This window comes from Calidris pugnax, unplaced genomic scaffold, assembly GCF_001431845.1.
Source record: "Calidris pugnax isolate Ruff unplaced genomic scaffold, ASM143184v1 scaffold69, whole genome shotgun sequence".
NCBI classification, from domain to species: domain Eukaryota; kingdom Metazoa; phylum Chordata; class Aves; order Charadriiformes; family Scolopacidae; genus Calidris; species Calidris pugnax.
Window position 1 is genome coordinate 392,308 of NW_015090859.1, and position 26,632 is coordinate 418,939.

Here is a 26,632-nt window from a genome sequence, read left to right on the forward strand (position 1 = left end):
GCTCGGCTTCGCATGGGTAATCCTCTATAGCCCCGAGACTGCAATCACTGAGACGGGCTTTCTGCAAACTTCCATACAAGTTTCCAAATGACACACCCCAGAAAGACAGTCCTGTCATGTCTCCACAAGATTTACGGATGTTTTCTACACGGCCACAGCCTTTGAAGGTAGAGTCCCTGTATTCCCGAAGGCGCACAGGGCTGTACGCAACCGCAAGCACAAATCGTATGTTCACATTTTACAGCTATTTTAAAAGCAAACAGACTCCAGAATTACCGGCAATGAAACTGTATGTTTGACGAGTTTGAGCACCATGTGGTAAATGTGGCTGGTATGGATATTATGTTGGAAAGACGCTGTAATTTTTATGAGCTTGCCATTATCCACCCTGGGTGTGAGGATTTCAATTAGAGGCAAGTTATTGGATGGAAAAAAAAAAAAAAAAATGGGAAAGGCAACGGTGGCAAAGCAAAGCGAAGCTCAGCTAATATCAGGAGTTGGTTGTGAAACAGCAGAGATGCTGTGAGCTGGGGAATGCCCTGGGGAATGCCTGGCTGGTGAGAACCCAGATCTGGAGATAGGATGAGAAAGGAGACCCAAACCTGAAAGGTGCTGGCCTGCCAGAGGAGCCAGGTGGAGGCTCTGTGTGTGTGTGTATGTGTATAAGGGGAATTGTTAACACCACCTGGTGTTGACTCGCTGGGTGAAACACCCATAATAAAGGGTGACTCTTTGAACTCAAGAATGAGAGCAATCGAACAAAAAGTATCCTGCCAAAGCTCACTAGGAGAGACTAAAGTTAGTGGGGAAATGTATGCAAGGGCTTCACTCCATTCATCCCCTCTTGGGCACTCCACCTCCCTTTGGATGAATAAACAGTGCTTTATTTTGATCAATCTGTGTTTGGATCGCTGCGACTGGCCATCATCTCCCTTCTCATCTCTCCTATGAAGACAGGCTGAGGGAGCTGGGATTGTTCAGCCTGGAGAAGAAAAGGCTCCGGGGAGACCTTATAGCGGCCTTTCAATATCTGAAGGGAGCCTATAGGAGAGCCGGAGAGGGACTCTTTGTCAGGAAGGGTAATGATAGGACAAGGGGAAACAGTTTTAAATTGGAAGAAAAAAGATTCAGGTTAGATCTCAGGAAGAAATTTTTTACTATGAGAGTGGTGAGACACTGGAACAGGTTGCCCAGGGAAATTGTGGATGCCCCATCCCTGGAAGTGTCCAAGGCCAGGCTGGATGGGGCTGTGAACGACCTGCTCTAGTGGGAGGTGTCCCTGCCCATGGCAGGGGGGTTGGAACTAGATGATCTTTGAGGTCCCTTCCAACCCAAACCATTCTATGATTCTATGATTCTTCCCTACACATTTGGGTCAGGTCTTGGCTTTTGCAGCCAGGAGAGGGAGCGCAGAGTTTTAGGGAGGCGACAGTCCCCATCCCTAAGGCCTGCCCCAAGAGCGCCCAAGCCATCCCCTGGTGGTACTGACCACTCTCCACCAACCAGTGGAGGAACCTGGACAACAGGCTCAGGCTGGACAGCTAAAGTTAAACGAGATGTCATCTGCACTTGGCATAGGGCAGACTCCCCAAAGACAGATGCTGCCAGGTCACTGTTGGATTAATAGCCATGGTAAAGGGTGTGGGGAGGAGAGGCAGGGCAGTGCCCCAGATGGACAGATCTACCCAGGTGAGACCCTGCAACACACCTTCCTAGAGGACCTTGGCTGGTTTTAGTAGAAATAAGGGACCATTCAGAAATACACATTAAACTATAAACCAGTAAATATGGGTTTTTTTCCTACCAGTGTGTTTTTCTGTGGTCTTGCATGCAGAAATAAATGCTACCCAAAGTTTGGTGTCGCCTGCAGTGAGGTGGTTAAATTCGTCCTCGTCATCATTGTTTAAATGACATAATGACATAATCAAATACATAAAGTGATTCATGCTAACTTAGATTGGTGTATGAAGGAAGCACTGTATCTTCCAAGCACAGATTAGACAGGCTGTGCCATTTAGAATAAAAATATATTGCAATGTGCGGTAGTGGGAGTATACAGTAGAATAATAAAAACTAGTAATATAAAGAAATGCAAGATTTATGATTCTTAAAAAATTCTCAAGATCCTTCCTTGACAAAATCAATGCAATCAGCTTGCTCACAGGTAATGCTTCCTCTTCTCAGGCCCAGCTCTGCTACACCCAGAACAGGACCTGGGTACGTGAGTGCCGCAGCATGAATGAGCAGAGAAGGTGTTTTGACCTTCTCCTGCACCAGAGATCCACATTCCTGAGAACCGGTTTATCATCAGGACCCACCAATGTGCCAGCCTGACCGCTCCAGCTCACATCTCTCACATATTTCATTCACGCTTCGTATGCCACCTCAGGTGACTCAGGGCAGGTGGCAGAGACAATACTGCCAACCTCAACTGTTAATATGTCAGAAACCATGTCCCACCAAAAATAACCTGAAAATACAAGGACCTTACGAACTCAGCTCGCCTGCAGGGTTTTGAACGCCTTATGCATCACATACGATGGCAAAAATACCAAGTCTAACTGAACTGCTGAAGTACGGCCACAGTGACATTTAAGAACCGCCAAACACATTAACAATTGCATGTGGAGACCAGCGATTTCACTCCGTGCTCCACCCAAGAAACTGGAACAGCACTATTTGCAGTCGTGATTATTCTTAGCTAAGTTGCCATGGAACAAAGCCTGGTTAATCCTAATGGACTGATTCAGGAACAATCTCTCTTTCTAATCTCATTGCCTAATTCTTCATCATTCCCATTAGGTTAGTATTTATCCAAGCTGTAAGAGCAGCAAGATTTTCAAGGAGTCATTATTTCTCCATGTTGATTGGTAGCAGTACAGTCCTCTTACTAAGAATAATAAAGGATGTTTTTGTTTCTCTCTGAAACAGGCAGAGGGAAGAATTTCTCCTTCCAGAAGCAGATTAAATCTCCATTGAGTTTTCCTTGAATTCATGAGATTCAGTACACATGAATTCATATGTTCCTTTGAGCCTTGGAAATTACAAACATTCGGTCAGTGATACTTTCTCGTTTGCCAGCCAAGCGAACGTTTCGGAGAATGTGCATATAAGACGACAGATGGGCTGTTAAAAGAAGTTATTGTTTTTTGTTTTCCTGTTGCCAGCTTCACAGCCACCTTGCTTCTATCACCAGGCACCAGTCTGCCCTCTTCTATTTACTGATAGCAATGTATAACATGAATTTCTAATACCTCACAACCCTCCTGGAAACTAGGCAGGAATTGGTATTTTTGCTAGCATCCCCTGGTGAAAGCAGGCAGCCCAGCAGCACAGCGGGAGCCTGCAATGAATGGCTCCGTGTGGCAAACAAATTAATGAGGAAAAAGGCTGTGCTGTGTCCAGTCACTCAGTTCCTCCAGGCTGCGTCACACAAGTGCCTTGTGAGACTCCCAAGGCAGCTATATATTTTGTGACACAGCTCTTAAGAGCAAGGTGTGTGCACGTCATGTGTACGTGTGCCTAAGTACTGCGGGGAGAGGTCTTCCTTCATGGGTTTTGTGATCATTAATACTGCACGAGACTCCCGAGGCAGCTAACTCCTATATTGTGACACAGCTCTGAAGAGCAAGGTGTGTGCACGTCATGTCTACGTGTGCGTACGTACTGCAGGGAGAGGTGCTTTCTTCATGGGTTTTGTGATCATTAATACTGCAGGAATTAAATCACGGTCAAGTAGTGGGAAGGTGACACTGGAGGAAAGAATGCCATTCATGTTTGTAATTTGCCTCGTGGAGAAACACACACACAAATAATTGAACAAATCCCTGGAATAAATCCCTGGAAAAAATCGGGCAAGCTTCCTGTGCGCAGAACTAAGCTTGCAGTGAGTAAAGCCACAGCAATATTTCCTTTAAAAGAAAGAGCACCATAAGGTCACTGCAGACACCACCACTCCGTTGTCTGCTAGAGATTAGGGGGAACAACCTAATGTAATTTTAAAGTACCTCCTTACTGGCATGAATTTTAGAAAGATATTAAAACCAGCACTGACAACAGAGGTATTCAAAGCGAAAGAGTGTTTCGATGAAACAGATGGTGACCGTAATTAACTCTGGCATATTCTCCCATAAACCACATAGTTTTAACTCAATTAGCTGGCCTTTATTTTTTATTTTTTTATTTTTTTTTTAACTAAACAAACCCACTTGCCTCTAATCAGCAATCAGTTTATATCCAAACAGTAAAATAGCCAGTTTTAAGAAATCTGGATGGGATACAGCCCAGGCCAACAGCCATCAGAGGCTCGGGAGGCTCCGGCCCAGCAGCAGCCTGGCTGGGGAGGAGGGGGGTCTGGAGCACCCCCGGGAGCGCTCCCCTACGCTTGGGACTGTATCTTTTTGTTTACATTAAGTGTAAAGAATGCATCCTGCAGCTGCCTGCAAAGCAGTGTAAACTACGCTCGTGCAAAGCCAGCGGCGGCGGTTTAATTTTTCTGTGTTATTTATCAGCAAAACTGGAATCCTCGCTTCAGCTATTTGGACACAAACGCGCCGACATAAACCAGAGTAGATAGATAAATTATGCCAGATCTGTTGTAAATGCATAGGTATTTGAATCCTTCCTTGCTGTTTCAAAAACACAATGAGGACGATGCCAATGGTCCCGCCTAAGATCATTTATCACACTTCTTTTGGTCAGTTTATCTTGCAGCGGGACATCACGACTCAAAAGCAGCATTTTCTTTCATCTTACGTGACTGCCTTTGGTGACCATTTTAAACACAATTAAAATACCCCTGCAGCTTTACCTGGGTTTCTTTACTGGGAAGCTAAATTTCAAAGGGTTTCTCACTGACCGGTTTGAAAGGTCAAATTATGGAAGACTTCTGATGTTTTGTGCAATGCCTTAGTGTCGATGTGTACTGGAGAGGTCCGAAATTGAGGCAATTAAGGATTTCTGACTGATTTTTCTTCTGACTTCTGATGTTTTGTGCAATGCCTTAGTGTCGATGTGTACTGGAGAGGTCCGAAATTGAGGCAATTAAGGATTTCTGACTGATTTTTACTGTAAATGAAGCAGGAAAGTTTCAGATTCCCATGGCCAAGGCAGTAGGTTTGTGTGTCCCCCTACTCCTACCGACATTATAACCATGTCAAGGCCAAGTTGGTCGTTGGGCTTATCCAGTTTCATCACTGCCCGGAGTAATGAGTGCAGCAAGAAAAAATGCTGGAGCCTGCCCAGACCACAGCGAGTCAATGTAATATAATGAAGGACAGAAGTTTTAGGGCTTGTTTGCATTTTATATCTGTAAACAGCTTTTGCCTCAGTAAGTCAGGCAGTGCGTGGCCCCGCTCGGGCAAAATTCCTGAGATTTTCAAGGGGCAATTTGCCTGCAGCTGAGCGGGCTGCATCCGAAGGCAGCGTCTGGGAGCACAGGCAGCTTTCTTGCTGCTCGTCAATAGCCAAGATAACACGGTCAATGCTGGACGTGGAAACATCCTAAACCAGGGTGAGTCAGGCCTTGCAGACACATTTCCTGCGGCGGTGCCAGCCATGTCTGGACCAGTATTCTCAGCTTTTCTCCTTGGAGGCTGCCCCCTCTCTGCTCAGACTCATAGAATCATAGAATTGCCCAGGCCGGAAGGGACCTCCAAAGGTCATCTAGTCTGACCCCCCCCGCAGTCAGCAGGGACACCCCCAACTAGACCAGGTTGCCCAGGGCCTCATCGAGCCTCTCCTTGAATATCTCCAGGGAAGGGGCCTCAACCACCACCCTGGGCAACCTGTTCCAGTGCTCCACCACCCTCACAGTGAAGAACCCTCTCCTAATCTCCAGTCTAAATCTGTTCCCCTCCAGCTTGAAGCCATTTCCCCTCGTCCTGTCACTGCAGGCCTTTGTAAACAGGCTCTCCCCAGCCTTCCTGTAGGCTCCCTTCAGGTACTGGAAGGCTGCTATTAGGTCTCCCCGGAGCCTCCTCTTCTCCAGGCTGAACAACCCCAGCTCCCTCAGCCTGTCCTTGTAGCAGAGGTGCTCCATCCCCCTGATCATCCTTGTGGCCCTCCTCTGGACCCTCTCCATCAGGTCCATGTCCTTCTTATATTGAGGGCTCCAGACCTGCACACAATACTCCAGGTGAGGTCTCACCAGAGCAGAGGAAAGTGGCAGAATCCCCTCTCTGGACCTGCTGGCAATGCATCTTTTGATGCATCCCAGGATGCGATTAGCCTTCTCGGCTGCAACTGCACACTGCCTGCTCATGTCCAGCTTCTCATCCACCAGCACCCCCAAGTCCCTTTCCTTAGTGCTGCTTTCTAATACCTCACCCCCTAGTCTGTACTGATGGTGAGGATTGTTCCGGCCCAGGTGCAGAACCTTGCATTTGCTCTTGTTGAACCTCATGAGGTTCACCTGGGCCCACCTCTCCAGCCTGTCCAGGTGCTTTTGGATGACATCCCATCCCTCTGGTGTATCGACAACACCACACAGCTTGGTGTCACCTGCAAACTTGCTGATGGTGCCTTTAATCCCCCTGTCTATATCATTGATAAAAATGTTAAACAGTATTGGCCCCAGCACAGACCCTTGAGGAACACCACTTGTGACTGGTCTCCATCTGGACTCGAGGAAGCTTAATCCGAGTCTAGAATTTGGCTTCTCACGTGCATCTTTTCCACCTCATTGGTCCCCTCCGGTGCATTTCTGTGCGACCGTGGATGTCTCGCCCCTACCTCCCCTGTGTGAGCTTTGGGGCGAGAAGCTGTGCTGGGGTCTTTCGCAAAATCAGCAGGGACCAGCCCCAAATGCTGTACGAGCAGGACTTGTGGGGACTGCTCATGGCCCTGCTTTATCCTCTCGGCTCCTGGCGGTCAACAGGGGTCTGAGATATTAAACCCAGAGGCTGCCTCTCCGTTGTGTGCACCGGCTGCTGCGGACTGTACTTCAATCCTCTTTGCATTTACAGAGCTTATCCCCAGCACAGCAGGCTGGCCTTTGGTGGTTTAAAGTACAGCCTGGCTCTTCTGTACCACCATGGGAAGGGCAGGCTTCCTCCGAAATTCCCTTACCAGGTTATTTATTTTTTTTTCTTATCAAGATGAGAGAAGTAGTGACCTAAGGAACAAAAGAGCAATTTTTTTTTTTTTTTTTGGAGATTACATAAATATTTTAAACAACCTTGTCAATAATGCACGTGCTATGGGAATGGGATAAGAGCACAGCAGGGAGGGGTGTCAAAGAAAATAAACAAGTGCTTTGAAACAGAGGACTCTGGATACAGTGGCAAGGAAACCACTCCTAGTAGGGCTAAAAGAAATTCATAATATGGATTAAAGCCCAGAGCCCAGAGCCATTGTTGAACCTATCGTTGATGTATTATTTTTCTATTTGTGTAATTAGCTTGTTTTAAAACTATGCCTTAAGCATGATCTACTAATAAATTGCTCTGTAGCTCCCTCTAATGGAAAACTTTACCAAAACCAGGTTCAGGGGAGCAGCAAGCAATAAGCAGATAAAACTTCTCGTAGTGTAGCATAAAATCAAGATCTTTGTGGAGGAATAGTCGTCACGTGCACAAAACCACAGCACTGTTATCATTCCCCATCCGTTTTTCGTTTAATTTTTATCTCGGTAGATATTACAGCTCTTCTTAAAAGAGCTTAAAGGAACAGAGAAGTCAAGAGGCAAAGCGTCCCATGGCCCCATTGGGGTGGAAGAAGTGCAGAAGCCAGGAGGCTGCTCTGCATCCTGCATCCCGCATCCCTCATCCTGCATCCCATATCTTGCATCCCGCATCCTAGGGGAGGCTGCACCACCCAGGCACAGGTTGTGCCCAGAAACACAAGCCCAATGTGGGGCACACCACCATCTAGAGAGCCTAACCATGCTTTATACTCCTTTAGTTAGCCTAAGAGCAAAACATCAGGTCTAGCAAGGTCTCCAGTCTAGGAGGTGGCTGGCACCTTCCCTGCTGCCTGCTCGGCTTCCCAGCACGAAGCCACACACCCGGGGTTTCTGTGAGCAGGCTGATGAACTCAACTCCCTGCCAAACTTCTTTGCAACTACTGCCTAGCCAAGAAATGTATTGCTGAACCCAGAGCAAATTAAAAGAATCTTATAAAAAGGAGAGTAAAAAATGAATGGCACGACATAGTAATGCACAGACAGCAATGGCAGAGTACATGATCATTTTAAATGCAATTGCATCCACACTGAATTTAACAATTAACTATAACAAGCTGTCTATTAAAATTCAAAGACAAACCGGAATACCTCTTGTGTAGATTAAAATGTACACCAAAGATTGCAACACAAGTGTGTGGATTTTCACACTAATCTTTTCTAACACTTTGCACTTCTAACAGTTGCAGCTAACACCACGGAGATTAGCGCAATCAAAAAGGGGGTAGGGTCTGTTCAGTTTCCAGTTTTGAAAATTGTTTTAGCTCTGAGATCCTCAGGAAGTCAGACATGAGAGAAAGCTGTAACAAAACAATCTCTTACATCTGAGCAAGCAATAGCAGCAAAAGCCACATTTTATTTGCACCACATGACAATTTTTGTCCAACACATGTTTATCTCACATGCATAACAGGAACATTTCGTTTGTTTAAGGTTTTATTTGTGTCAACCTCAACCTGCAGTTGGCCACAGCAATTTATTATCTTAGGAGAAGGCAATATTCCATATTGCCAATTATTTCTAATGCTGACTTTGAGAGCAAGATGCTGTTTAGAAGCAGAGGACGAGTAATAATGAACAGTAGGCTTGGTACAGAGCAGAACAGCACATGAAAACAAGAGGAAAACAGTATTTCACAGTTCTAATGTAGGGTTCAATCCCCACAGAAATAATGCAGTGAAATATTTGAAATTTAAGGAATAGCATTTAACATTCTAATACACATTGATTTTCCTCACGGTAATATAGAAAGCATTTCATTTAACAGGGAGGTCTGTCACTCACCTGATACAAGCCCCAGACTGCTCAGTGTCAGGGACTTGGAAGGAACCTGTGGTAACGTGGTGAAGGAATCACTCAGACAGCAATATTCCGGTCCACATAGGCTACACATCGGGGTGTGCATGTTCTTTTGCTAAGATATATTTAATTACCACCTGCCATTCAGCCCTACCTGACTTTTTCTGCCCCTTCTGGATGCTAATACCCCATCTGCACCACAACGGGTTGCTTCAGTCAACCATAAACCCAAGCATTTGGAAACAATTCTGGTTTTAAAACATATACTTACAGTAAGGACTTTTTTTACAGACAAGCTTCTGCTTTAGATATCACACAGGTTCAACAAATCAACAGTTCAACAAATAGAAGTTTGGGAGCAGTGAAGGGACGAAGGGAGCAGTACGGCTGGGAGCAGTAAACCCTTAAGCCAAAGCCACAGCAGAGAGGTCATTACATTATCTCTTTAGTGCACATATGGTCTTTGTGTAAAACCTTCTGTCCCATCTGTGAGGCCACAGTACCAATCTGTGTATTACTGACATGCTGAGACATCATTTCAACTGCAGGGCTGATTTCCTCCAAACTCATTTGGTCATTATTGACTTCCTTGTTCTCCATAACAAAACAGCTCAGGATGTCTGCATTGCTGAGCCCTGATAGTGTCACATACTTGGAAACTCTGCAGAAGGAGGGAGAACTGAAAGAGCTGTAAAATTTCTTCTATGTATGTCCCCCTGCGTGCCTTTAATTTTCCAAAAGAATCTTTCCTCAGAGTCAGCATAAGTATTAATGTTCATAGAATGCCAGTGACAAGTGAAGCATTCATCTTCAACATCTGTTTTAATCATTTTTATCAGAACTATAAAGGCTAAATATTTGCCAGGACCAGGGAAATTCTGGACCATCCTTCTGAACTTTCTTGAAGATATGTGCAGCATTTGCTTTTCTCCAGTGACAGAGGACCTCCCAAGCTCTGTGAAAGATGATATATAACAGCCTTGCAACTACATCAGCCAATTATCACAGCACCCTGCCATGCACCTGCAGGGTCCCATGGACTTCTCTGAGTTTAGACCTCTCAAATTACTCCTGACTCAACCTTTACTGCTGGTAGATCTTCCACACCTTCAATCCTTTCACTAATCACAGAGGCCTGGGAGATCTTGCTGGTGAAGACCAAGACAAAGGCACTGGGTACCTGAGTCTTGTCTTCTGTGTGTCTACTGTCACTAATCCACCCACCACACTCAGTAGTGGTCTCACATTTTCCTTGTTCAGACTTTTTCTACTACTCTGGCAGTAGCAGCTCTTACTGCCCTTGCTATCCTTCACAATGTTCCTAAATCCCTGATTCATAGTCTGCTGCCCCTCTTGTACTGGTGTTGTGCGCTGGAGTTCTGTCATGGGTACCATGTTTAGCCATGCTAGTCCCCTGATAAATTCTCTTGGGATAGTACATTCTTGGCAGGTTGTCCTTAATGCCTTGCTAGCTTTCAGAGTTGCCTCCCATGTGATCCCACCTGCCAATTTCCTGAAATTGGTACAGTCTGTACTCTGTCTGCTACTTCCCCCCATCAGGATACTGAACCCCACTACTTCATGGTCACTACAGCCAAGTCTACCACTGAATATCAAATGTCCACCCAGTACTTTCTTGTCTGTGAACAGCAGACCTAGTGGTGCATCATCCCAACTGCCCATCTAGTACCTGTATCAGAAAGCTGTCCTTGACACCCACCAGAAATCTCCTAGGTTAATTGGATCCTGCCATGCTCCCTCTCCATCAGATGTCAGGGGGACCAAGTCCCTCACAAGAACCAGCATCTGAGATACAGACTTTCTCAAGTTGTTTAATGAAAGCTTTGTCTGCTTTTTCACTCTGGTTGGGAGATCTGCAACAAATTCTTATCATAATGTCACCTTAACTGACATCTCCGATCCTGACTCACGTGCTCTTACACCAGGCTGTTGTCCATCCTGTAGAAGAACCAGGCATCCAAGACGCTTCTTCACCTGTAGGGCACCAGCTTTCTCTCTTAATCTTCCCTCCCTGCCTTTTCTGTAGAGTGATTTAGATGTGTGAGCTGTCCCACCACATCTGTTATTTCAACAGTGTCACTCCGTGACCACACACAGCTCTAGTTCCTTCAGCTTGTTGGCCAAGCTGCAAGCATTTGTGTTTATACGTACACTTGGGGTGTAGGCCTCCTTTCACCATTTTGTTCTTCCTCAGGTGTCTCCTGATCCCATGACACTTGCATCCTTTATTTTCCACTCCTTTCCCATGTTTTGTTCCCTTAATTGTAGGTTGCCATCTCCCTCCCCCATCATTCTTAGTTTAAAACTCTCCTTGTCAGGCTTACTAGCCTGTTGGCAAAGATGCTGCTCTTCCTCCACGCTGTCAGATGGATACCATTTCTCCCCAACAGCCCTCAATCCTCATACAGGGTCCCTGAATCATAAAAGCATACTCCTCCTCCATCTCCCCCTGAGAACCCTTGAGCTTGAAACACAGGGTCCAACGATTATTATCCTGGGATGTATCAAAAGAAGCGTCCAAGAAATCCCTTAGAACTGTAGAATGGTTTGAGTTGGAAGGGACCTTAAAGATCATGGAGTTCCACCCCCCCTGCCATGGGCAGGGACACCTCCCACCAGACCAGGTTGCTCAAAGCCCCATCCAGCCTGGCCTTGAACACTTCCAGGGATGGGGCATCCACAACTTCTCTGGGCAACCTGTTCCAGTGTCTCACTGCCCTCACAGGGAAGAATTTCTTCCTGAGATCTAATCTAAATCTCCCCTCTTCCAGTTTCAAGCTATTACCTGCCATCCTATCGCTATATGCCCTTGTAAAAAGTCCCTCTCCAGCTTTCTTGTAGGCCCCCTTCAGATACTGGAAGGCTGCTATAAGGTCTCTCTGGAGCCTTCTCTTCTCCACGCTGAAAAATCCCAACCCTCCCTACCTTTCTGAGCAACCTTTCTCATTCCCCACAGAAAGTAAGCATCAAAAATCTTCTTTGGAAACGAAATTACTTGACATAAACTTACTTAAAGAACAGGTCTATGACAGCAGTACGGTGGGGAAAGTTCAACAACTTCCTTCTCCTTTTAAAAATACATAAATATGAGCATAGACTGCAGCGACTTCAGTGCACTCATGCTAGTAAGATACGAGTGAGCTGGTCTACATCACTCAACACTCACGACAAAATAAACCTCCAAAGTACAAAACTATAAATCCATAGGCAAATCTTCAATAATTATATTTTCTACAAGATTTTCTGCTTCTGAAATTTGTTTATTATACTAATATACGAAGAAAAAGAAAGGAATTTTATGTATATACAACCTGCTATATCCAATCCCAAGCACGATTTAAAAAAAAAAAAATCTAAGGATTTTTACAAAAATCTTTAAAAATTCCAAATTTAATTTTACTCATCTCTATTACTTAAATGAGATCTCCTTCCAGCCCCGCTCTAACTGGAGCTCTACACTTTCTCTACACTCTAATACACTGGTTTCCAAACAGGCTTCTCATCTTTTACCTACCAAGGTAATTACTCCATAGCTGTACACGTCACCTATGAGCCACCGCACCCCCAGTACAGACTGGATTTGGAATTTGTCTACCACATTTCTCAGCATAGGCTATAAATAGCCACTGTGGGGGGAAAAAAAAAAAAAGGAAAAAAAAAAGTATAGATGCCTTCTTTACATCTAAGGTACATAATTACATTTTTCTCAGGCAGAAGCATTCCACAGGGTTCAGAGAGGGAAGGAACTGCAGTTCCTGCACTGTAAGTAAACTTTGTGTTCACCCCAGCTACTGTCTCCTGACCTGATCCTGTTGTTTCCCAACCAAACTCCTTCTCCAAAGGAAACTGAAGTTAGAACTACACTGAGCTGACCCCAAAGGGTCCCCCTGCTAAAGAACAGGACTGAGTGAGATGGTCACACGCAACCCTCAGGGCTTTGATAAAACGCCCCCGCGACTTAATACGTAGCACAGTTTCTGGAAACCGCAGACCTCCGTATTTGCTTCATCCTCTAACATATAAAACAAAATTAGTAACAATTTCAACTGAAGTTATTTCAGAGAGTAGCCAAGGATTAAATTATAGCACTAGGCATACTTCAAGCAAATTCCTTCACTGGTATGTCTTGAAGTGCTCGCATTTCTTTCTCATGTCAAAAAAGAATGATCACTATTTGTACTCGAGGTTATTCATCCTTCTCCTCAGCATCTAAAATAGGTCATCTATTACATGACTATCTATCCCCATCTATGAAAGAGAAACAAATCCACAATCTGACCTGTCTATTGGTGCCCTACAGTTCCTTCGAGAAATTAGTTAAATCAGTTTAGATCCCAGTAGATCCTCCTACACATCTTAAGGATCTCAAACTAGCATTGTGTAAGGGAATGGCGAAAGAATACTTAGCTTAGACAAAAAAAAATACACACCAGAAACGTCCTTCATCTTCCATGAGGCTTGTACAAAATTCTGTACTAAAAGAAACCAGAAAGTGTCCATCATATCTGGATTTAAAGAGACTGAATGCCCTAACATCAAGGGGACTTGCAAAGTTCATCTCCAAGAGCAATAAAGTACACTTTGACAGTTGTGAACCAAGATTAAGAAATCAAGTAGTCAGAGAAAAAAAAAAAAGTAGAGAAACAGCATCAAGCCTTGATGATGGATTCCCCGAAATCAAGGAAGTCAGCTGGTACAGAGTAGTGAGAAATATCTGTCAGTAGTGACACATCAAACTGTGAAGGTGACACCGCTCCCAATTCAAGCAAATCCTTCTTTGATTTCTTCCTTTTGTTCAAATAGCATCTTTTTAACCAAATGACATGCCAAGAGTGATGAAATGATAGCAGAGGAGAAAAGCAGCTTTTATATAAAGAAAAACTACACTAGCAGAGCCTTAATAGTCAAGTGCTCTCCTTTGAATTGATCTCTAGTCACTTCTAGGAAAAAAAATAATTCTACAATTCTAGTCTGGATCTCATGAAAGGAAAGGAAGGGGACTGGACTTAGGGGCAGAGCATGTCTGGTCCTGTGTGAGAGGACCCTGCAGGAAAGCTTTGCTCTTAATAGCCAGCCCTGAGAAGTCACCAAGCACAGAACTTCAAAGGCTTTTTCCCTTCCTTCCAGAAATCCTCTTGAAACACAAAAGATACCAGACACAGGCTTCAATGAAATCAACCTGAAACTCTCAGGTAAGAGCGCTTACACCTGAAGATTTTGTAATTATTATTTATTTTACACTACCATCTTCATATTCTAAGCTCATATATGCAACAGTTTAAGTCTAGGCATAATTTAGTATGAGGAGAATGAAACTTGCCTTGTGCAACCTCTGCTTAAAAACTATACTCCTGCTGACTTATAAAGAACTTTCGGTTTTGAACAGTTAATATGCAAATAGCACAAAAGCAAGCATGCTAAATAACAGTGCACAAATTCCTGTTTTCCAGGCTTTCCCTTCATTTAAACGTGTTTCTCTGAAGCAGACAGGAAATTTAAACTAACTTCGCTTTCATAGGCTGATGAGTGGAAAGCTGAAATATTCAGAGCAGAACTCCAGGATAATTTTGCATCTCCCGTTGCTAAAGATACTTAAAAGAGAATATGTTCAACATGAAAGGTTTTGGTCTTGATTTGGAAAAAAAAGAAAAACAGCCAATGCCAAGTTGGGTTTCTTTTTATTGTTAAAAGATTAAAGCATAACATTTCACCAAATACAAGAAATTTAGGGGGTTTCTGACATTACAAACATCTGAATCATCAAGAGAAAGTGTTGAGCTATACATAGTCCGACGTTAATCCACCAATTTATGTATATTAGTACATGCTTAAAACATGGCCAAAATACAGAATCACAAAATAAGTACCTTGATGCTTCTAAATCTGAGACAAGTAAATCAGAGAATTGAGTGCAGTAATTTTCCAAGGAATGACTACACACTCAATTACAACCTCAGGGTAAAATTACTCCAGAAAGATTGGTAGTTTCTCGTGCCTGGGTCATTCACATTCAATTTGGGGAGAATTTCAATTCTGAGATTTTGTTAAAAACATTTTTAAAAATACGACATTTAACAATTGTGAAAAAAGTTCAGTCTTCACAGGAATATATGGATTGCTTGCCACTCCAGTCCTTAATTGCCTGTCTGTTTTACAAATCTTTACAAAACTAATTTGTATCCATTTTGGTTTCAAAAACATAGTACATCTGAAAAATAAAACATGACTCTACTGATGGGTAATACAAAGACATGAACACGTATTTAAAATTACTTTCAAAAGTAAATCATTTCAGTAATACAGCTATAAGACAAGTTAAACATAGTACAATAAACCATGCATCTTCTGACTTGTCAGATCAGCTAAACTACTCGGTTAACATACAGCAACACTTTTGAACACCTCAGTAAATTCAGCTTTTCTAGCACAAGGGAAAAAAAAAACAGATTAAATTTGTTCTTCAAGTGGTTCAAGGCTGTCCAAGTGTTTTTTAGGTGTATCATCACTATGACGGCTTTGGCAATGGGTTAAATGTTTCTTAAAGCCTCGGGGAAAATTTGATTCAAAATTACAACGCGGACACTTCAACAAACTTTGACCATGAGCAGCAACGTGGTTTTTAAGAAGAGACTCCAAGAGAAAAGCTTTGCCACATATTTTACACTTGTATGGGCTTTGAACATTATGCTTGTTAACTAAATGGTGCAAGACAGCACCTTTTTTCATTGCACGACAGCAACAAATTTTGCAATAATACTTTCCCTTGCCACGCTTCATGTATTTCGCTATTTCTTCCTCGGAGATGAAGGCCTCTTTCTCTTCGGTAAACTGCAGCACACACTGTGGCTGCATGGGAGCAGTAGCATCCATTTTGCTCTCTTTGCCGTAATCAGATGACTCCATATCATATTGCTCTTGGTCACTGTTGGATTCTTGCTCCTTTATCTCCATGGAGTCCATGTCGGTTTTTCCACACTCACTGCTATTAAGTTCAGAATCCGAGTTCTCCTGGTTTTCCTTCTTGGGCTTCTTTTTGGGGCATGAATATAACATGTCTTCTGGTGATTCTTTGGCTAATATCGATTGTTCGTCCTGTGAGAATAAATCATCCAGTGGTTTCTGATCATCTAAACTGTGAGAAAGAAAGTCACTCTCGCCAGACTCGCTCGGTGTCTGGGGCTCAGAGGAAAAACCTGCAGCAGACTTGTGAGGCTCGGAAAACAGGATGTTCTTCTGGATTTCAGAAGGTACAGTAGTTTCAGCATGTCTCTGGCCATCAGAGGATAAAGCAGCAGTAGGCTTCTGCATCTCAGAAAATACACCATGCTTTTGAACATCAGGGGAAACAGCAGATTTCTGGGAGTCAGTAAAAAGAGCTTGTTTGGGGGTCTCGGGAGAAACAGAAGGAGTAGGTTTCTGGGACTCAGTAAAGAGTCCGTGTTTCTGAATTTCAGGAGAACCAGATTTCTGAGACTCTGGAAAGGAACTATGCTCCTGAACCTCAGAGGAAATGGAAGCAAGTTTCTGGGCTTCAGAAAATAGGGCGTGCTTCTGGACTTCAGGAGAAACAAGAGCTGATTTCTGGGCTTCAGTAGAAACAGCAGAAGTAGACACCTGATTCTGGGGCTCAGAAAAGACACCACGTTTCTGGACATCAGCAGAAACTGTAGGGTTAGATTTACGAGACTCTGGGAACAGAGCTCTTTTCCGAGGTTCAGGGAAATGAGCCCGTTTCTGAACCTCAGAGGAAGCAGCAGAGGTGGATTTCTGAGTTTCAGAAAAAAACATCGATTTCCGGGACTCAGAGAGTTTCCAAGATTCAGGAGATACCGAAGCACCAGGCTTACGGACCTCAGGAAAGAAAGAAGGCTTCCAAGAGTCAGAGGAAACAGTGTGACTAGATTTTCGAAGCTCAGGAGAAACGGGGGCAGAATGCTTCCACGTGTCAGGGGACAGAACAGGTTTCCAGCCTTCAGGGTAAACAGATGAGATGGGTTTCCACGGCTCAGAAGAAACAAGAGTAGACTTCTGGGATTCAGAAAAGGACGTAGATTTCCACGAGTCAGAGACGAGTCTCCTAGGCTCTGGTGACACAACGGGACCAGGCCTTCGGGACTCGGGGGCAGACCTACGGGATTCTACCGACATGGCAGACTTTGGAGCCCAGGGAGAAACTGTGGAAGACTTCTGCACCTCATGAGGTGTAGATCTCCAGGGCTCAGGAGAAACGGTCGGACCGGGTCTCCATGACTCTGGTGAAACTGCAGGGCCAGGCCTCCGGGTTTCGGGAGAAGAAGCAGAAGCAGGTCTACGCATTTGAGAAGGATGCCTCCGGGGCTCAGGAGACCCAGTTGGGGCATACCTTCGTGGTTCAGGGGATACTGCTGGAGTAGGTTTCTTTGGCTCTGGTGACACAGCTGGGGAGTATCTGCGGGGCTCTGGAGACACAGCAGGAGAATGGCGACGGGGCTCTGGTGATACAGCGGGGGAATGCCGACGGAGCTCTGGAGACATTGCTGGGGAATGTCGACGAGGCTCTGGAGACACGGCTGGGGAATGCCGACGGGGCTCTGGAGACACAGACAGGACTGGCTTCTGTGGGTCGGGGGATACAGCAGGGGTTGGTTTCTGTGAGTCAGGGGACACAGCAGGGGTTGGTTTCTGTGAGTCGGGGGACACAGCAGGGGATGGCTTCTCTGAGTCGGGGGACACAGCTGAGGCTAACTTCTCTGGATCTGGAGATGTGGCCTGGGATGACTTTTCTGGATCTGGGGATGTGGCCTGGGATGACTTCTCCTGCTCTGATGAAGTCGCCTGAGCCAACTTCTGGGGTTCTGGGGACCCTGAAGATTTCTGAAGCTTGGGGGAAACAACAGGTTCAGATTTGGCGAGTTCAGGAGAAAGAGCAGACTTGCGCGATTCGTTCTGCGACTCCAATGTGACACTTTTTTTGGAGGAATCTGAATCTCCTTCTACCTGTTCTTTCCGCTCTTCATTCCACTTCTCAGGTGCTGCATGTTGTGCTGTGATGTGATAATATACGTTGCAGTACATCTTGCTGGTAAAGAAACATTTGTGGCAGTGGAACAGTTTTGCACTTTTTTGATAAAATATGAGTTTACCCAAACCAGCAGCATCCATTTCATCACAATACTCTGGGTGTATGGTACCCATATGAATTTGTATGTTTTCATAGTCTGTTCCTCTGAAGCTGCAGTGATCACACTCTAAGCGCTCTGTGGTTTTACGTAGTATCTGCAACATGTCCATTTTTCTACGGTCACTGCACTGCACCTTTTAAAGAGCAAGCTTCAGTTCCTGCAATACAGGAAAAAAAAAAAATCTATATAGTTAGCTGTCAAGATTAATTTTTTGCCATTCCTAAACAACCATATGTGCTTTCCCCCCTCCCCTTCCATTTTAGAATCTGCATCTTCTGCATAAATACTAACTACTTCAAAAAGAAAGGTAATAAACACTTCATAAAGAAATCCAAATATAAGTCTGTCCAACTTCTACAAATCATTTTACATCAGTAGAATTTGAAAAACAAATCTTATATTTAACAACAGGCCTTCCTATCTATGAAAAGAAATCTGTAAGCAACTGATAGAAAAAAAGAACAGAGATGATAAAGAGCTAAGTTTGTTTCATTTGATAAATGTGACTTGCTTTCTCAGTTGTCTTTTCTTTCTAGATTTAAAGTGTTTTTATTTACATTACACATGTAAACTGAAAACAAAAAATACTTTGAAACAGTGCCATTGAGATAAAACCATTTACAAACTGCATTTTCATTGTAAAATTTCAAAACAAAATAGCTGGTTTTGACAAAGACAAAAAATTTTCACAAAAAAAACAGCAGCCTAAAGCCTATGCTCTGTTTTTGTCTGTTAAATGCTATTTTCCTTTCACTAATTAAATGAAAAACAAAAGCTCCTGCTCATAAAGACTTTAACCATTATGAAAAGAATTTTTTCCATTCCATTATTTCATCTGCTGCTCTAACAACAACAAAAATACTACTTCAAAAAACAACAATGACTTTTTTCCAGTTGTAGTTGACAGCCCTCTGTATTCAAAACATTGTCTGCCTCATCGCACAAAGAAAGATGGAAATTTCTCAAAATTACTGTTTTTGTAAAACCTTAAAACAAAACAAAAACCCCGCAAACAATATAAAAAAAAACCCTACCACAGAAATGCATCATCTGAAATGCAACTTATTTTTAATGATTTGGCTAGATTCCATTATTTCCAACAGAATTTACCGTGATTAGCTACTACAATAACCAGCAAACCAATTCTAACTATATTCCGTAAGTTATTTTCACCTAAATGTGGGAGGTATCTCTATGGTGAAAATGAGTATTTGGACATTTATGTGAAATGCACAGGCTTTTTTCTTGAAGGTTCAAATTAAATGGATGTTACATGATTATCATGCTAAGCTATCAACCTAATTTTGGGCGTCTTGTAAGATACACTGTTTCAAAACACATAAAGTTTTTGTGTCATTTTAACATTAATTTTCCTGTCTGAATATATAGTATGCTAAAAACTAATCTAAAAATATGTATCCAATGCAAGTTTTCTTAATTTATTCCTACAGCATTTTTTACCCTGGTTTCTTATGGAAATGAGGCCTACACAAACACACTGCCCTACAGTCAATGCCAATCAAATTAGACAAAGCAATCCAGTCTCATTTTAAATTCCTGCAAGTTTCATGAAAATCAGGAACTAAGTAGTGAATGAAAAAAATGCCTGCACGGAGACTAAGGCTGAATATTTCACTTAACAGTTACTGGCTCTGTTTAGCCTGTAATCAGTACATAAACGGTCAGTATGCAAATAGTCTTAAAACCTGCAGAACAAGCAATGTCTGATTCAGCTCGTAACTAGGGAAAGAAGAGAAGGAATTAAAATACTACAGCAGTGAGCTGCTTTGGGTTTGGGGCAGAATGAAAGTAAATTAGCAGTGTTGCTAAAAGATGACATGTATGCAGAAAAAAAAAACAAAAAACACAAACCAAAACAAACAAACAGGAAAGGAGGATTGGCTGAGGAGCAGAGAGCACACATCTCTAAGAATCATAGTATAGTTTGGGTTGAAAGGGACCTTTAGAGGTCATCTAGTCCAACCCCCCTGCAACGAGCAGGGACATCTTCAACTAGGCCAGGCTGTTCAGAGCCCTGTTCAACCTGACCTTGAATGTTTCCAGGGATGGGGCACCTGCCACCTCTCTGGGCAACCGGTGCCTGTGTTTCACTACCCTCATCATCAAAAAAAAAAATAAATAAAAAAATAAAAAAAAAAAAAATTCTTTCTGTTCAGAGCCCTGTTCAACCTGACCTTGAATGTTTCCAGGGATGGGGCACCTGCCACCTCTCTGGGCAACCGGTGCCTGTGTTTCACTACCCTCATCATCAAAAAAAAAAATAAAAAAAAAAATAAAAAAAAAAAATTTTTTCTTGTGTCTAGTCTGAATCTACCCTCCTTTAGTTTAAAACCATTACCCCTTGTCCTATCACAACAGACCTTGCTAAAAAGTTTGTCCCCGTCTTTCTAAGAAATAAAGGTTCACTAGCTCAGTTGCTCATGGAACAACTTCTTTGCACATACTATGCATACAAATTTCACATTAAGTCACAGGAAAAGGTATATTTCCAATCAGGAAGCATGATGGGATCACAGACAGAGCTTTAAGAGGGATCTTGCTTTACATCTATGAGACAAATGAACAATATCCGACCACAGGCTACGGCACATGGGGAATAATCGCACTGCTCTACAAATACTGAAGTGGAAGAACCTTTTGGGAATAAACTGCGGTTTCCCAGCACTATAGGCAGCCATACAAAAGACAACTCAAAATGTAGTTCACACCACATTTGGTGTTGACCACAAAACACTTCCCAACATCTTATAACAAACTTTATACTCCTGTAAAAGATCAAAACAAACCAGAAAGATAACAGCAGTGCTCAGTGGTCTGCATCTCTGCAATAACAAACAACTTGTCAACTGAAAAAAACCAAAGCAAGCCATGTCTTAACACTTCAAAATACTAAAAGTCTTTAGGAATTAGGGTGGGTTTTGTGGTTGGGGGAGTTGGGGTAATGGGAAGAAAGGAAAATTTCAATTTGAAAGCCAAAAATTCTGAACTAATCTTACGAGCTAAAGAATTACTTTTTTTTACCAAATCACAGCAGAACCTAATTAGGACAATAAGGTCATACCGCACTAATTATATTATCAGAACTGAAAGGGAATTTGTCACTTCCAAAATTGGTGGTAATCCTGAATTGTCCATTTTCTATTCTCTAAAAAACCAAAAAAGGCTCTTCCAAACTGAATTTATCATAGCTTACAAAGTTTACCAGACAATCTCTTCTACCCTCTTCAAAATTTCCATCCTCTTCATACATCACCTGTTGCCCCTTCTGGACTTTTCCATTATTTGCTCCGTTCAACTACACGTCACCTCACCTCCCATGCTCATCTTTTATTCAGTCCTATCTTATTTTACAATGGGAATTTGCATTTTCTCTCCAAATGCAACAGTGAGAAAAGGTCCCTGGCTCCCTTCCACAAATTGTGCAAGTTGCTGCTAAGCTTTTTTGACCAAAAGGTTATTCTGAAACTGGAGAAGTTACTTCCTCATTTTCATCTCCAGGCATTCAAAGGTTGACATCCAAGCTTTTGACATAAGAAATAACGCTAAACAGTTGGGGGTACTTTCTGTCGCACTGCCATCACTCACCATTTTTAATTTTGTAACTTCAGTACACTGTAGCTGGCAGTCACTTAAGAAACAGCCTCTTCTGCTGAAATCTCTACTTAATCGAAGCATACTACTGACCAAGACAACTCTTTTGGTATTTCAGCACCATAGGCCATGACTCCATGGAAGAGTAAATCTAGTTTTAGAATAGTTACTGTGAGACCAGTAACAAACTTGAATGCTGCTGAGCCGCTATTAACTCAAGCTGTCAATTTAGATTTGTTGGAACACTTCTGAAGGAGTAAATTCTGAAATGTTGCTGGTTCACTTAGCATGTATCTGAATAGCTAGTCTGTAAGATCTTCCTGCCAATCATTCCTGATCTCTTCTCACTTTGAGCTCACACACCACTGTCTCTAGATAGCTCTGACTACTGCCCTCCTCTGTACTCAGGTTTGTCACACAGAGAACTGCCTGCTTCACACTTCTCTTTGCTGCCAACTCCTGCATCAGCATTTGTTTTGCCCTGGATCCTGCCTTGCCTCACTGGGTGAAAGTTTGAGGAACAGCATGCCACTGCTTTCTAAACAGTCCCACACGAGCAGAGCCAGCCAGGCTAGAAACTGTATGCTCAAAATCCAGGTCTTCATGGCTCTGGACCTGCAAATACTGTGATGTCATCTGTGCTCTGTGGCATCCTTTTGGCAACACTAAAAAAGATGGACCGCATTCCCTCTGCATAAATGCTTTATCATAGACATCAAAGGGAGCTAGCTCTGCACTGGTCCAACTCAGACCCACAAAAAGTGTAAGGAAAATAACTGGTGCTATCAGTCTGGCAGGGTGCTCCACGTGTACTGCAGAGAACTTGACCAAATACTAAAACTGGACATCGTTCTGGTTGTCTAAAGCCCTTTGAGGGAAAGTATGAATTTCAGGATGGAGATCAAGTTGCCACAAGAGACAGGTCCCCCATGAAACACAGCAAGAGAGAGATGGCTGCTAGAGTATTTCTCAAGCCAGCTTGAAGACTCCTAGGAGGGACCAACAAGCTTCTACCCCTCTAAGTACAGACAACTGCTGTGCAGGCCTCAGGACACTTTGTTTTGTGGAACAACCAGCCAGGCCCTACCTGTTTCGTAAACAGGACACTTCAGCATTGTCCCTACTCAAGCTCATGGCTACAGATGTGATGCCACAGTGGCTATAGCTGAGGCTGTGCTACGTGCCACTTTTAAGATTACAAAGCACATGACATTCCTTAACCACTACCTCTGCATTCACTCCTACTTTTCTCACTTTTTGTGGCAGCAACATTGAGAAAACAAATACAACCAAACAGAACTAATTATCTATTCTAAAAACACATTGAAGCAGAAGTCTGAAGCCCAGCATTTACACTTGTCCTTAGTCTGCATCTTCTCTCCACTTCAAGATGAAGTGCTAAGATTCAACTAAGATTCTGGAGTTTGCAATACTAAACTTTAGCTTAAGGCAGCCAAGATTTGTTCAGAGTCTTCTTGAGACATGAAGATTTCCACTGAAAGCTGCCTGAACAGGTCACTGTATCCACAGACATCAAGCACAGTAAAAGCACCAGCTCGGCTCTTAGCTTGACTGAAGATTTTTGCTGACCTGAAGTGACGTAGATCAACGTCGATTACTCAGGTTAAAAGCTGCTTGAAGAGACCCAGAGATCTCAGCAGTGGGACCACCAGTCTCTACTGCTGCTCCACCAGCCACCTCTCCTCATCCCCCTTTCACATGTATCTAGAACCTAAATACAAAGGTTGCTATCACCGGCTCTCTCCTCTCTCCACAGAGATGCTGAAGATCCTTACATCAGTTCCTGTCCCCTACACTGCATTTCTGGCCATAATCTTATCTAACACAGGAAGAACAGAAAAATAGCAGGGTAAAAGGATCGGTAATGAGGACCTCCATCTACCTGAGGAAAAAACAATCATCACTACTTTTTTTGCTTGGTTCTCAGCATTCTGAGAGCCAAAGTCATGATTTGGTGGAAAGAAAAAGTACCCAAGAAGTCAGAGGCAATGAAATAACTGTAAATTCTGAAGTTGGCTACATATATTGCAGGGGAACCAGAGTGCAGTCAAAAAGCATCAGCAACCTCTGTTGAGCTCACGTTAGACCAAGTGATAGGAGTAGCCTAAGGTAAGAGCAGAAAAGAGCTCCTGGTGCCTTCCCAGCCACTTCAGAGCCAGTTTCTGGATTCCACATGCCATCATCCATGAGGATCCCACTAAAGATTAAACCATACTTCATACGGCCTCTCAAAAACCTCCCAGTAGTAGAAAAAGAAATGTGCAGGAGATACTGTGTATAAGAAAGAATCCAGAATTGACCCTGGTAGCTAACAAGATGTCTTCACTTCTCAACAGCATTCCAATTTCATAGCTACAAATCTACTAATCATTCCAGTTATTGTTAATAAACACATTCTACATTAAGTGTTGCAACTTTTAATATATCCCTGAATTTTACCTCTAGAGAGGTTAAACCGTGACTGTCATGAAGCAGTGCCAGAGGGAGCTAATGAAAGGCTCAAAGCTGAAGATCTAGAGTGCCTGTGAGCACAGAAAATTACAGGTTGCTTTTAATATGACATGAAGAATTTCAGAACACAGCAACAAGTAGCCTGTCATATCGTTCCTCAAAATCAGACTGTCTGGTTCTCACTGGCAGAAGGCTCTATACCTCTTTCCCTCTCAATAAAAAATTGATTCTGGTGAGACACAAGCAGATAATGAGGACATGCAACACATCAATGATTTCCCAGCACAGCCGAGAAAGCCCTCAAAAATAAAGTCCTATATTTTCTGTGATTCCCTACATCCACATTGGATTCCTCATGTACAATGTGAGCTAAGACTTCAAAATGGTACTGCTGTCCATGCAACCTTGAAATGACAGACAACACACCAGTGGGAAGTAGCAGCGTCAGGTGAACCCCTACTTAACTTCAAGACACCATTCTATCTACGTTCATCAAGTACAGGACAAAGTCAGCCTGTACTTCTATGAATGCTCAACCTTCCGGTGATAATCCTCCAGCCTCTACAGAGCACCACAGACCACACCTCTACTCTGACAAACACAATCACTGCACAGGAAGGTTTGGTGTTCATTTTCATCACCCTTGGAAGTTTCTTGCAGGCGAACAGTCCAGTCAGATCCTCTATCAGTGAGGAGGGCCAATAGTAAAGTATGTTCCCAGCACAAGCAAGCTGGATGCAGCTGCATCATTGCCTCTACTAGCAAGAGCAGATCCAAACTATTGCTGTGTTTAAGCGAAAGGAAAAATGGTATGTTCTTGCAGTGCCAAAAAGTAAATGGCAGACTGGTGGCAACACGATGCTTCATCCCTGTGTTGTGACTGACAAAAGAAACAGGAGTGTAGCTCCCAGAGGAAGCTGCACACTGACAACCCCACAGTGCGACAGAGCAGGAACTTCACAATGCTAAGGGCAGGTAAGGGGGTCATGTTCAATGCACTGTGAGCAAGACAGGCAGCACTAGCATTAGCTCCTGCTAATCCAGCAGCATCCACAGCAATCTGACTGCATCCTCAGAACTGAACTCCCACCTACCAGCCTATCTATAGGGGTTAAATTCCATCAGCAACAATCACTGACCCACGTCTTTAACATTACACACCTAAAAAAGGCACAAACACCCTGCCCTGAGCAGCCACTGGAACAGTTAGAGACACTGTGAGAACACGTGAGACACCAGATCCAGGCAGGAAATGGCTGTATTATGTGGTCCCATGTTTCCAGGAAAGGTTCGAGTCAGAGGAGAGTTGAGAAGTCACAATACTTGATGCACATGCAGATGATTTAAGAAGCACGAAAGGGACAGAACTGCAGCTATTTTGCACAATTTCCACTTTTGCTAAAAGAATGACAAGTCTACACAGCAACACTAGTTCTGAATAAAAGATCCAACAACAGTATAAACTGCAGAGTAGTATCAATAGATCTGCAACAGGTTCAGCGTAGGAAAAGTTAACGCCATGCCTATCAGAAGATAGGGCTTTCTAACTCCAAGTTCACTATAGTGCATAGCTTCCAAAAATGGCCCCAGAAACTTTATTTCTGCAGTGCTGGACCTACCACAACAAATGAGCTAGTCAGGAACTGTGAACTAAGGTTGTGAACCTTGGTGACATCAGGCAAAGAATTCCATTTACGTTATCCTGAAAGCAAATGAGGTCCAAGGGGAGCTTACAAGAGAAAAAAAAAAAAAAGAAATCCATAGTCTCTATATTCCTAACTTATAAACAACTGGGTACAAGTCCAGCTTCCAGTCACCCCTCTTACTTCTAACAGCGCCGAACTGCTACCAACCAAGGCGGCTCCCATCTGCACAGCCAAGCACCAGATCCTCCCGACACCTGCACCAGCTGCCAGGGACCCCCGCAGCCCCAGCCCAGCCTCCCCACTCCAGCGGCAGGGGCAGCCAACACACAACCAGCCTCCTCCAGATCACAAGTCGCCTTTAAAACGCCGCTCAGAGCCGGCGCGCTTCATCCATCCATTCCCAACGATGTACGAAGGCAGCTCCGCGACATGTTTTGGGATTTTGGGGTTTGTTTTGTTTGTTTGTTTTTTGAGCCGTCGCTTTCCATCGGCCTCACGGCCCTCGTCGTCCCTCCCGGCGGGTGAAGGGGGGCAGTCCCGCCGGCGACGCGACACGGCCCGGTCACAACTCGCCTTCCCGAGGCGCCCGGCGGCGGGGGGAGCACAACTCGCAGCGTGCTCCACCTGCTCCTCGCTCCGCCAGCCACGGCTTTTAACTTTCTCCCGGGGAGGGGGTGCCGGCGGACACGGCTTTCCCAGGGCAGCCGGCTTCGCCCCTGCCCGCCCCCCGGCGCCCCCCG

At 43.8% G+C, this 26,632-nt stretch overlaps 1 protein-coding gene across 2 annotated transcripts; it reads right to left on the minus strand.

The window, feature by feature from the left end:
- Positions 1-14,660: 14,660 nt before the first annotated feature.
- CHAMP1 (chromosome alignment maintaining phosphoprotein 1) lies at positions 14,661-26,486 on the minus strand. Of its 2 annotated transcripts, none has more exons than XM_014944193.1 (2): positions 26,073-26,486; positions 14,661-18,319 (listed from the first exon to the last, which is right to left on the minus strand). In XM_014944193.1, the coding sequence occupies exon 2, from the start codon at positions 18,269-18,271 to the stop codon at positions 15,449-15,451; it is 2,823 nt and encodes a 940-aa protein (XP_014799679.1). In that variant the 5' UTR covers positions 18,272-18,319; positions 26,073-26,486; the 3' UTR covers positions 14,661-15,448. The 2 variants fall into 2 exon arrangements, with proteins under 2 accessions (XP_014799679.1, XP_014799678.1); XM_014944192.1 differs by lacking the exon at positions 26,073-26,486 and adding an exon at positions 25,866-25,981.
- Between the last annotated feature and the right edge of the window lie 146 nt (positions 26,487-26,632).

What these genes read in the sequence shown, in the direction of transcription:
- CHAMP1 (XM_014944193.1), bottom strand. Translation starts at nt 18,271, where the DNA reads ATGGACATGTTGCAGATACTACGTAAAACCACAGAGCGCTTAGAGTGT.